This window comes from Acinonyx jubatus, chromosome B4, assembly GCF_027475565.1.
Source record: "Acinonyx jubatus isolate Ajub_Pintada_27869175 chromosome B4, VMU_Ajub_asm_v1.0, whole genome shotgun sequence".
Taxonomy (NCBI): domain Eukaryota; kingdom Metazoa; phylum Chordata; class Mammalia; order Carnivora; family Felidae; genus Acinonyx; species Acinonyx jubatus.
Window position 1 is genome coordinate 97,108,124 of NC_069387.1, and position 12,088 is coordinate 97,120,211.

Consider the following 12,088-nt stretch of genomic DNA (forward strand, 5'->3'; position numbering starts at 1 on the left):
AAAGTTCAATCTCAGTTTATGAATATCAGAGAAAAAAATAAGAAGACAATAGACCTATGAATTTTTAAAGGAAGGCCAAATGACTCTTATGTTTCTGGTTTAAAAAATAATTGTTTATTTCCTCCCTTAATAGCCTCAAGTCCACACTGTAAGTTAATACGATTTAAAGATATTACTTTTATTAACTAACATTTTAGAAATGTAATGCATTTTGACTCATAATAATTACCTGAAATTACTTGAGGATGCTTCTTTGCACAATAGCATTTTCTTATGTCTATAATAGGCACACAGCCAGTTTTGTTGAAATCCAGTTTCATAAAGACCTAAATAAAGAGAGATGTTATTTTTTTTTCTATAAACTCATTAGACATGAGAATCTAACTCCCTATTCTGAAGAAGGTTATTTATGATCTCTAAACAAGCCAGTTTAAAAGTACTAAACTGGTATATGAAGGAAGCATCATGAATCCAGGAAGATATTAGAGCAAGATGTTAGGTAACCTACGCTGGAGTATTATTTCTACCACTTCCTGGAACCCTGACCTTGAAAAAGTAACCTTACCTCTGTTGCACTGGCTTTCCTCTCACACTTTAGAGTTGAGTAAAAGACAATTCTGGTAACTTCCTGCTCTAGAATTTACAGGAAACTGATAAATGGCCAAGACAAATTACTTTGATTCAAAAAGTGAACATGTAAATATTCACCACTAAAATCAATGAGAAATTGCAATACTTTTTAAATGGCCTGTGTTACTCTATTTCCTAAAATTTAACACTACCTTTTGATATGCCAGTTGTTTTATTGTTCCTCTAACTCAATACAATTTTTAGTATCATAAAATACAAAATATTTTATGGAGGAGTGGGTATATAAAAACACAAAACCAACTCAAAACAACAGCCCACATTTGCAAAAGAGTCGAAACTGGAATCAAGTTTGTTTATTCACAATAATGTGTTCACAGAAATATGGCACCTGTAATGGGCTGAACTATGTCCTAACCCAATTCATGTGTTGAAGCCCTAGCCCACCCTGTACCTCAGAATGTGACTGCTATTTGGAGATGGGGCCTTTAAAGAAGTAATTAAGTTAAAATGAAATCACTAGGGTGGGCCCTAATCCAGTATAATTGGTGTCCACATAAGAAGAGGAGATTAGGACACAGACAACCAGACTGAGGATTTGAGCACATAAAGAGAAGACAGCAAATCACAAGTCAAGGAGAGAGGCCTCAGGAGAGGCCAAACCTGCTGACACCTTGATCTTGGACTCCTAGCCTCCACAAGAGCAAGATAATAAATTTCTGTTATTTAAGTCACACAGTCTGGGATATTATGGTAGCCCTGGCAAATTAGTATAGCACTTTATAACTCTATTTTTGTCCTCTATTCCCAGAATCAAGATTTATGAAAGAGACAACCCTCCAATTTCTATGCCTGATATTCAAACCTGTCACCAGGATATGTAAAGTACAAATAAATGCACATTTATAAATATTATGTGCTGAATTCATTTAACATAAAGTTTTTATTGTGTCTTTTAGACAGTAAAGATAAAGATTTTGATATTTTCTATTTCAGATTTATGCCTGATGTAATTGTTTATACTTTTCTGTACACAATAGCTCTGTTTCCAATATTAGATACATCTACATTTTCTAATAGGTACATATACAAAAGAAAAACAAACTACATTGCTCAAAATATGCTCCCAAAATGGCTACAAGAACCTAAGTAATACATAGTTTCCTATAAAAATCGGGGTTTCTGTTTTGTTTTGTTTTTTAAAGTTTTATTTATTTATTTATTTATTTATTTATTTATTTATTTATTTGATTTATTTTGAAAGGGAGAGTGTGTGAGCAGGGAAGGGGCAGAGAGAGACAGGATCTCAAGCAGGCTCCACAGTGGAAGCAGGGAACCCAATGTGGGGCTCGATCCCATGAACCATGGGACCATGACCTGAGCTGAAATCAAGAGTCAGACATATAAACGACTGAGCCACCCAAGCACCCCAGGGGTCCTGTTTTTAATTCCAATTTAACACAGTCATTTTAATCTTCATTTGGACAGCTAACATGCATATTATAAAACCAGAGAAACATATTATAAAACCAGAGATTATAAAACCAGTCATCATCTTAAGATAACATGTATTGAGCCTTGACACTGGAATAGCACAACGCTAAGATTTTACGTTTAATCCTTATACCAACCCTATGAGACAAAACTAAGGCTCAAAGATATTTAATAATAGATAGTCATATAACTAGTCATTTATGGAGCCAGCAATTTATGGAACTAGTAGTCTGTGAACCAAAATTTGATTTCAGACTTTATTTTCCTTTCAAAATCTGTTCCTGGGGTGCCTGGGTGGCTCAGTCAGTTAAGCATCTGATGCGGTCCATGAGTTCGAGCCCTGCATCGGGCTCTGTGCTGACAGCTCAGAGCCTGGAGCTTACTTCAGATTCTGTGTCTCCCTCTCTCTCTGCCTCTCCCCAATCACACTCTGTTTCTCTCTGTCTCTCAAAACTAAATAAATGTTAAAACAAATTTTTTTAATAAAATAAAATCTGTTCTTAAACATATGTATAAATTATTTTGCTTTATCCTGGTAGATTTGTATATGTATGTATTTGCTTGTATTTTACTAAACCCAAAACAAATGACAGGTAAAGGGATTTAAAACAAGTTCAATGATGGGGCTTCTGGGTAGCTTAGTCAGTTAAGGGTTGACTCTTGATTTAGGCTCAGGTCATGATCTCATGGTTCACAGGATTGAGCCCTGAGTCAGGCTCTGTGCTGTCAGCACAGAATTTGCTTGGGATTCTCTCTTATTCTCTCTCTGCCCCTCCCCTGCTTGCATGCACTCTAAATAAATAAATACATAAATACATACATACATACATACATACATACATAAACAAATATGTTCAATAGTAACTCAATGACGTTTTAAAATACTGAGCCCTGCGGCACCTGGGTGGCTCAGTTGAATGAGAGTCTGACTCAGGTCATGATCTCATGGTTCAAGAGTTTGAGCCCCACATCGGGGCTCTGTGCTGACAGCTCAGAGCTTGGAGCCTGCTTCAGATTCTGTCTCCCTTGCTCTCTGCCCCTCCCCCGCTTGCGCGCGCACGCGCGCGCGCGCGCTCTCTCTCTCTCTCTCTCTCTCTCAAATACAAATAAACATTAATTTTTTTTAAATGAGACCAACACCTTATTAAAAGTAACTATTTAAAAGATTACTTAACAGGGGCGCCTGGGTGGCGCAGTCGGTTAAGCGTCCGACTTCGGCCAGGTCACGATCTCGCGGTCCGTGAGTTCGAGCCCCGCGTCGGGCTCTGGGCTGACAGCTCAGAGCCTGGAGCCTGTTTCAGATTCTGTGTCTCCCTCTCTCTCTGACCCTCCCCCGTTCATGCTCTGTCTCTCTCTGTCTCAAAAATAAATAAACGTTAAAAAAAAATTTTTTTAAAGATTACTTAACAAAGTTACCTTTCGAACAAATGATTTCCTGTACTCATTCATTTCACCAATAATGGCACGTTTGAATTCTCCGTAATCAACCTTGCCACTGTCATTGCCATTCAGAATTTGCCATGCAGGTTCAAAATCCTAAAAATATTCACACAGATACCGTTGTTTCACCTTGAAATTGTATATGACCACAACAAAACTCATCTCAATAGTATTTTGTTACTACTTTAGCCCCAGACAAGGTAACAGACTTAATTTAAAACTTTGAAAAAGTTATATATAAACCCAAACAAAAGCACTAAGAAAGCTTACAAAGGCACTAAGAAAGCTATTTAAAGGGACTCTGTGGTAAACAGTTCTGTAAGTTAAGGACCATTTAGGAGTGGCAATGTCACAAATTTATATTTTCAGTTCAATTCCTTTCTATACAAAAATGTTTACCATTTACTTGAAGTTGAACACTGGATATGTTTAATGTAGTCACTTCAGGTTCTGTAATGCTTCAAAAGCATCAGGACCACTCACAGTATTTCTAGTCTTCATGTTTCAAAGTACAGAAGATTTGAATGGCTCCAATATTATTCCATAACTCACACTGAAAGGTGTTATTTTGAGTCAAACCTTATGTCAGTTGGTTCATTTTACCATTGCCACTTATTCCTTTGCAAATGCACAACTTAGTAGAATATTCTATTCACAGAATTCCTAACAACAAAGAAATTACAGCATGAGGTTTTCTTAAACTAAGGTAAATATACTTTAAATGTTTCAGTCAAGTTGTTAGCTTTAAGTGAGAATGTAAATAGGGTATCTAGCAAGGTGATTCACAAATAGGTACTCAAAAAAAATTCCCTTCCACTTCCTCCTAATTTTTTCAACTAAAATTCTAATAAGAAAACTCTATCTTAAGATGCCCTGCCCCCCACCACTTTTCAACTACTCCTAATTTGTCTGTCATAATGCCCAGTACACGACTGACTTTAAGTATCTGTAAAATGTGCTGTTAAGTTTAACAATAAGCCTGACGGAGCACCTGATGGGTGGCTCAGTCTGATAAGCATCTGACTCATGGTTCAGCGCAGGTCATGACCTCACGGTTTCGTGGGTTGAGGTCCCACATCTGGCTCTGTGCTGGCAGCGAGGAGCCTGCTTGAGATTCTGTCACCCCCTCTCTCTCTACCCCTCTCCCAATCACTCTCTCTGTCTCTCAAAATAAATAAATAAACTTAAAAAAATAATAAAAATAAGGCATGTTCCCATGAAATTTTCTCATCTGAGGTTCAAAGCAACTCTGACTAGAGGTAGTATCTGTGGATTGTCCAGGCAAAACCTGTCAATTAGAAAAGTTAAAAGACCAATTCAAAATCACACAGTTGAAGTAGTAAGGCCAGAACTTGAATCTATACCTCATAAATTCAATTTCCAGTGTTCCCTCCACAAAATATACTACGTCTTGTGACAAGACCGTTTGAAGCAAGAGAGCAACGCAAGAGAATCCCTTATCCGAAACCCTTGAGGTAGTCGTGTTTCAAATTCGCTATTAGAATAAAATCAAACTTAAGATGGCATGAAAGGCTTTAATGTAATAGAACCGTGCTAGGCTTATTTCTCTCCATTCTTCTCTGTTCCTTCCATTCATATATCTACCCATGTAAACTAATGCGTCGCCTGTTTACTCAGCACTTGCGTATGCAAGGTTCTACTTGAGGTGTTACAGCAGGAAACCAGAAGCACCTTGGTGTCTTCCCAGATGGAACTTATACCCTACTTGCCAGAAAAGCCAGAGAATACTTGCAAAGTGGTATGAAGAAAATAAAATAGGAAATGGTATAGAGAGGACTGGAGATCGGATGGGGTACTCCCTTAGGCAGGGCTATCAGCGTAGCGCTCCCAGTAGAGAAAGCCTGAATGATGGAAAATCCAGCCATGCAAAGGTCTAGTGGGAGATTGCCCCCAGCATAGAGAACAGGATGGTAATGGCTCTGGTCAGGGTAGGAGGTGTGAGGGTGACCTTCTGCCATTCCTAGAACAGGCTATACTCCCTTTCCCCTTCATGCCTTTACATGTGCTTCTCCTTTTGTGGTCTCGCTGTCTGATCCACACTCCTCCTCCCCTCTTGTCTGTTTAGTTCTTCCTCATCCTTCAAAAGACAGCTCAGCTATACCCTCCTGCAGGAGTCCTATGATCTTCCCTCCCCTTCCCCATAAGCTGGCTTGGAAAATATCCCATGTGTTCTGAAAGCATTCTCCACTTAACACATAAAGTGTTTTGTAATCTATTTATATTTCTTTTCCTTTGATTATGAAGACCTTAAGAGTACAGAGTATGTGTTCTCGGAGCTGAGAACAATGCCTTCTTATTAGGCTCTTGTTAAATGTAGGAGGGAGGAATGAATATTGAAATTTTAAAAAATCAACAGGACTTGTCGCTTGATGGCTAACACTGATTATGAGGCACAAAGAAAGAGACACATGAGCTACTAAAAATCTCACTAGAAAAATGAATAATACCACTTAAGAATACTATGTTACTCATTGCAGCACGTACGTTTTCGGACACTTCTAAGTGAAATGCTTTTAGAGCTTGCTTAAAATCTGCCTTAGCTAAAAGTCCAGTTCCTTCCTTGTCCAGTTGTTGGAGGTATTTCCCCAATCCAGTCAAAATGCGAACACCTCTTTTGTGTAGCTGTTCCTTTAGCGCATCTGTTCAGGAAGAAGAGAGATGGAAACCAACTGGTCTAATGTATAAATGTATCAAATTACAATTGTCTCTCTTGTAGAATTAAAGGTGATGTAAGTGATACAAGGGATGTGCTTGCTTATGCAACTAGATGGTGCGTGTGACTGACAAGAGAGTTTGGAAAACAGAATGCTTTTAGTAGAGTGTTATATACAAAATCACATGTAAATATACTAGAACTATAGCACCACTGTGTGGTGGAGTGCTGTATTTTAAATATACAAAAATAATGGGTCACTTTATCAGGATGAAAATAATCCAAGTGTTACAAATAAAATCTTAGTTTCTACTTTCCAGGCTTCCTCTTCATCTAATGATCCCACATCTTTAATCTCTTTCCTCTTTCCCATAATGATAAAATTGATGCCAGGCCAGTCACTCCAAAACCATGAGTTCAACATTTCTAAAATAGTTTGAAATCATCAAAGGATAATTTACATATTAAATAGCATCAAGGCTTTGGAATGTTATCTTATACTTACACATTTAAAGTAGCCCTTTCTTCTAGGAATGTTTACGTTATATTCTCAAGCTCTTAAAATTCTCTTTGTGGGTCAGTGATTACATTTAACACAGTTTGTGCCATCATTACTTAAGAAAATATAGTTAACGTTACTAGAGCAGTTATTGAACACAATAAAGAACACACGTCACTGGATTCAGCAGTGACAAATATTGTACTGACCGTGACAGAACAGAGAAAATAATTTACTAACAATAACATGAAGAATATTGGACAGTTCAAGCACCAATCCCAGACCACCTTTTTTAAATGTTTATTTATTTATTTTGAGAGAGAGTGCGAGCAAGCAGGGGAGGGGCAGAGAGAAAAAGAAAGGGAGAATCCCAAGCAGTCTCCGTACTGTCAGCACAGAGCCTGGAGCAGGGCTCAAACCCACAGCCCTGGGATGATGACCTGAGCCAAAATCAAGAGTCGGACACCCAACTGGGCTCAACTGAGTCACCCAGGCACACCAAATATAAGAATTATAGAAAGTACTAGGGGAGAGGAACCGGGATGGTGGAACAGCATGGAAGCTTTTTGTGTGTCTCGTGTCCATGAAATACAGCCAGACCAACACTAAACCATCCTACACACATAGAAAACTGACTGGAGGATTAACACAACAATCTGCACAACCTAAACCACAGAATTCATCAGGTACACAGCACAGAGAGCTGAACTTGGGGAGCAAGAAGTCGTGAAAGGTAGAGAACCACTTTTGCGGGCAGAGAGAGGACAGAGACTGGGGCGGGGGAAGAATATGGGAAAAGCACCCCTCCCCAAAAGCAGCTGGAGAGAAAGTGGAAAGTTGGAAACAGACTCAGGGACTAAACTAAAAAGGGAGAAAGAAGAAAGGAGAGGGTTTAAATTCCATTAAGACTGTAAACAAGGGGAGCACAAAGGCTGCAACTCCACAGCTCGACACCTGGCCGTGCTCTGGTGGGAAGGGCGAATCCCCAGGAGCAGAGTGGGATCCAGGAGGATCTCAGGCCACATGGGGAAAAGCGGTTCCACTGCTGGAAGGACATTTGGTAGAGACTGTTGAAGCCACCTGGTCCCAGCAGACCCCAGAGAACAGCCACATTTGCTGTTGCTAGAACAAGGTCATTAAGGGTGAAGCCTGGTGCCAGACGTGTGTTGTGATTTTCCATAATCCCTGAAAAGCTGCTGCAACACTATCTCGCAAACTTTTTCTGCGGTGGGCTGGCACCTAGCCTCAGTCTCGGGGCACCGGCAGCAGCAGGGTCTGGCAGGCGTTCCTGGTGCAGCCGGCATTTGGCCATTGCTCAATGAGACCCTCCCGCGGAGGGGCGGAACGGGTCAAAGTTGCAGTCCTTTGGAAGTAAGGGGCTGGGGAAAACAGCCACATCTGAGACAAAACTTGGGAGAGAGGTACTGCCTGGGGCCTGGTCACAGAGTGAAAAAGCAGGGAGTGGATGAAAGCTGAAGACTGAGGACGAGTGCGCAAACTGGGTAGCTGGGTAGTACCATTTTCACCGGTTCCATGCATGCACATGCGCATACACACCTACGAGCTCTGCAACAATCCACCCCAGTAGGCTAGCAGTGCCATCTAGTGGAGAGCAGAGCTGTTACACTGAGCCCTGCCCAACTGGGCCAACTTCACTCTTCAAGAACACAAGTCTCACCACCAGCTTAATTTATGGAGTATAAAGAGCTACATAGACTGACTTCTAGGGGAAAAGGAAGCAATTTCAGTCCTACTTCAATCTGTTAGCAGGCTCATCTATTCAATTTTCTTTTTCTTTTTTCTTTTTCTCTTTTACAATTCTTTTCTTTTTCTTGAATACAGAAAGAGAAAAAAATGATTTTTATTTTCAATTTTTATTAAAAATATCTTTCTTTAATTTTTATTACTATATTTTTTACTTTTGTGTAAATTTTTCCAAATTCTACTTTACTTCCATCATTTTATTTTAGTCTACTTCAGTGTATTCACCTTTTCAAATTTTCTAACAATTTACTTTTTTTCTTTCTTTTTTCTTTTTCTCTTTTTTGTTTCTTTTCTTTTTCTTGAATGCAGAAAGAGAAAACCTTCATTTTTACTTTCAATTTCTTTTAAAAATATTTTTATTTAATTTTTATTACTATTGTTTTTGCTTTTATGTAAATTTTTTCAAATTCTATATTACTTCCATCATTTTATTTTAGTCTACTATAGTGTATTCACTTTTTCAAATTTTCAAATGACTTTTTTTTACCTTTTTTGTCTTTTTCATTTTTTTCTTAAATACAGAAAATGAAAAAATTCATTCATTTTTTATTTTTATTAAAAATATTTTTCTTTAATTTTTTTCTACTATATTCTTCACTTTTGTGTATATTTTTTCAAATTCTATTTTACCCCCATCATCTCATTTTAGTATACTTCAGTGTATTCATTTTTTCAAATTCTCAAACGATTCCCTTTTTTTTCCCTCCCTTTTTTTTTTCTCTAACCTGTCAAAACCTCTTTCAACACCCAGACCAAAACACACCTAGGGTCTAGCATCATCTATTCTACTTGTGTGTGTGTGGTTTTAATTTTTTAATTTTAATACTTTTTAATTTCAATTTTTTTATTTCAATTTTTCTACCTCATTAATTCCTTTTCTCCCTTTAAAATGACAAAATGAAGGAATTCACCCCAAAAGAAAGAGCATGAAGAAACGACAGCCAGGGATTTAACCAACATAGATACAAGCAAGATGTCTGAACCAGAATTTAGAATCACGATAATAAGAATACTAGCTGGAGTCGAAAATAGATTAGAATCCCCTTTCTGCAGAGATAAAAGAAGTAAAAAATAGCCAGAAGGAAATTAAAAATGCGATAACTGAGCTGCAATCATGGATGGATGCAGCGGCGGCAAGGATGGATGAGGCAGAACAGAGAATCAGCGATATAGAGGACAAACTTATAGAGAATAGCAAAGCAGAAAAAAAGAGGGAGATTAAGGCAAAAGAGCACGATTTAAGAATTAGAGAAATCAGTGACTCATTAAAAGGAACAACATCAGAATCATAGGGGTCCCAGAAGAGGAAGAGAGAGAAATAGGGGTAGAAGGGTTATGTGAGCAAATCGTAACGGAAAACTTTCCTAACCTGGGGAGAGACACAGACATCAAAATCCAGGAAGCACAGAGGACCCCCATTAGATTCAACAAAAACCAACCATCAACAAGGCATATCATAGTCAAATTCACAAAATACTCAGGCAAGGAGAGAATCATGAAAGCAGCAAGGGAAAAACAGTCCCTAACCTACAAGGGAAGACAGATCAGGTTCACTGCAGACCTATCCACAGAAACTTGGCAGGCCAGAAGGGAGTGGCAGAATATACTCAGTGTGCTGAATCAGAAAAATATGCAGCCAACAATTCTTTATCCAGCAAGGCTGTCTGTCATTCAAAATAGGAGAGATTAAAAGGTTCCCAGACAAACAAAAATTAAAGGAGTTTGTGACCACTAAACCAGCCCTGCAAGAAATTTTAAGGGGGGCTGAGGGGATAAAAGATGAAAAAATATATATATAAATAAATAAATACCAAAAACAACAAAAGATTAGAAAGGACCAGACCAGAGAACACCACCAGAAACTCCAACTCTACAAGCATCATAATGGCAATAAACTCATATCTTTCAGTACTCACTCTAAATGTCAATGGACTCAACGCTCCAATCAAAAGACATAGGGTAACAGAATGGATAAGAAAACAAGATCCACCTATATGCTGTTTATAAGAGACCCACTTGAGACCTAAAGGCACCTTCAGATTGAAAACAAGGGGATGAAGAACCATCTATCATGCTAATGGTCAAAAGAATTATAGAAAGTACTAGATAGTATGGGTTTTATCCATGAAATGAATAAAATATAACTGATTTTTGTAATATAATACTTGTCCTATACATTAGATGATAACCTAAAGAGATTTATAGTAGCCTCTTGTAAAAGAAAAAATGCTACACTGGGAATGAGATTCACGTTGGGATTCTCTCTCTATCTCTGTCCCCCGTCTCCCACCTCTGCCCCATTCCCCTGCTCATGTGTGCTCTCTCTCTAAAATAAAAAAATAAAATAAAATAAAATTCTTAAGATCATAATTCATATAATATTATTCAATTAAACAGAATCTTTAAAATAGAAGAAATCTTAAAAATATTTTTAAATATATATATATCATAAAATATAAGCAAAATAAGCAAATAAGAAATATAAATCAAGTGCCTTTGTTATAAAACTAAGAAATGTCTGGAAAATATTGCTTGCAAAGAGAATGGTTGAAGACTTGAGACTATGGTAATGATACATACCTTGAATGGCCTTTAAGACAAGCCTATCATTGGCTTCTTGACTGGTTATATCCTCACGTTCCACAGAATCAGTTCTGCAATTGACATGTTCACGATGATAAAAATGTATTCTTTTGCAATTTTGAGTATGGAAACTCTAAGCTCTTTCCTGTTCCGGACTCAAAGAAACTCTCAGAGTTGGAAGAGTGCTTAGAGATTAGTCAAGTCCCACCTCTGCTTGCTGCTTTAATCCCCAGAAGACTGAATATGCTAAATCAAGAGCTAAAATCCTTAAACCTTCCAAGAACTACCTTTAAACATTATATTCATTTTGTAGCTATTTCAATGTTCTTTTAAAATTATTAAAACTATAAAATGTAAAATCAGTTTTAACTTTCAAAGTACAAAATGTAAAAACGTTATTTTAAAAAGCGAAAAAAAAATTGCATGCATTTGAGCAATACAGCACATAACAAAGAAACAGACTTCCTTTAGCCAATTTATGGGATGTGTCCTCTAACACACACACAGTACACCAATTATTGTCATTCTGATATGCATATAGCACGAAGAAATACTCAGCAAGAACAGCATATATACATATATATTCTGTGATTTAAAAATATATATTTTATTATATATTCTGATTATACACATTTTACATTTTATTTATATATATTACTTATATATAAATATGAATATATATAAAACATGTTATTTATACACAATACTTTGCATCAAAACATGTTTTTAAATGAATTTTAATTCTTTTAAATCAGAATATATATTATAAAGCATATATAAATAATATATATTGCAATTGACATGTTCATACATATATATTATAAAATATATATAAGTAATATATGTGTGGGGGCACCTGGGTGGCTTTGTTGGTTGAGTGTCCAACTCTTGATTTCGGTTCAGGTCATGATCCCAGGATCATGGGATCGAGCCCCAAGTTGGGCTCTGTGCTGAGTGTGGAGCCTGCTTAAGATCCTCTCTGTCTCTCTCTCTCTCTAAAATAAAATCTGTTTAAAATGTATGTTTTACGTAATAAATATTCTGTG

The 12,088-nt window shown here is 37.3% G+C and overlaps 1 protein-coding gene across 13 annotated transcripts in view; it reads right to left on the reverse strand.

Moving 5' to 3' along the window:
- Positions 1-12,088, reverse strand: part of CAPS2 (calcyphosine 2) — a 57,954-nt gene that overhangs the window by 11,996 nt on the left and 33,870 nt on the right. For all 13 annotated transcript variants that reach the window (XM_053226500.1, XM_053226502.1, XM_053226501.1 and 10 more), the window contains 4 exons: positions 11,040-11,113; positions 6,028-6,182; positions 3,499-3,618; positions 230-326 (listed from right to left, as the gene is read on the reverse strand). In XM_053226500.1, coding sequence (XP_053082475.1) covers positions 230-326; positions 3,499-3,618; positions 6,028-6,182; positions 11,040-11,113 — 446 coding nt within the window. The remainder of the gene's footprint in view (positions 1-229; positions 327-3,498; positions 3,619-6,027; positions 6,183-11,039; positions 11,114-12,088) is intronic.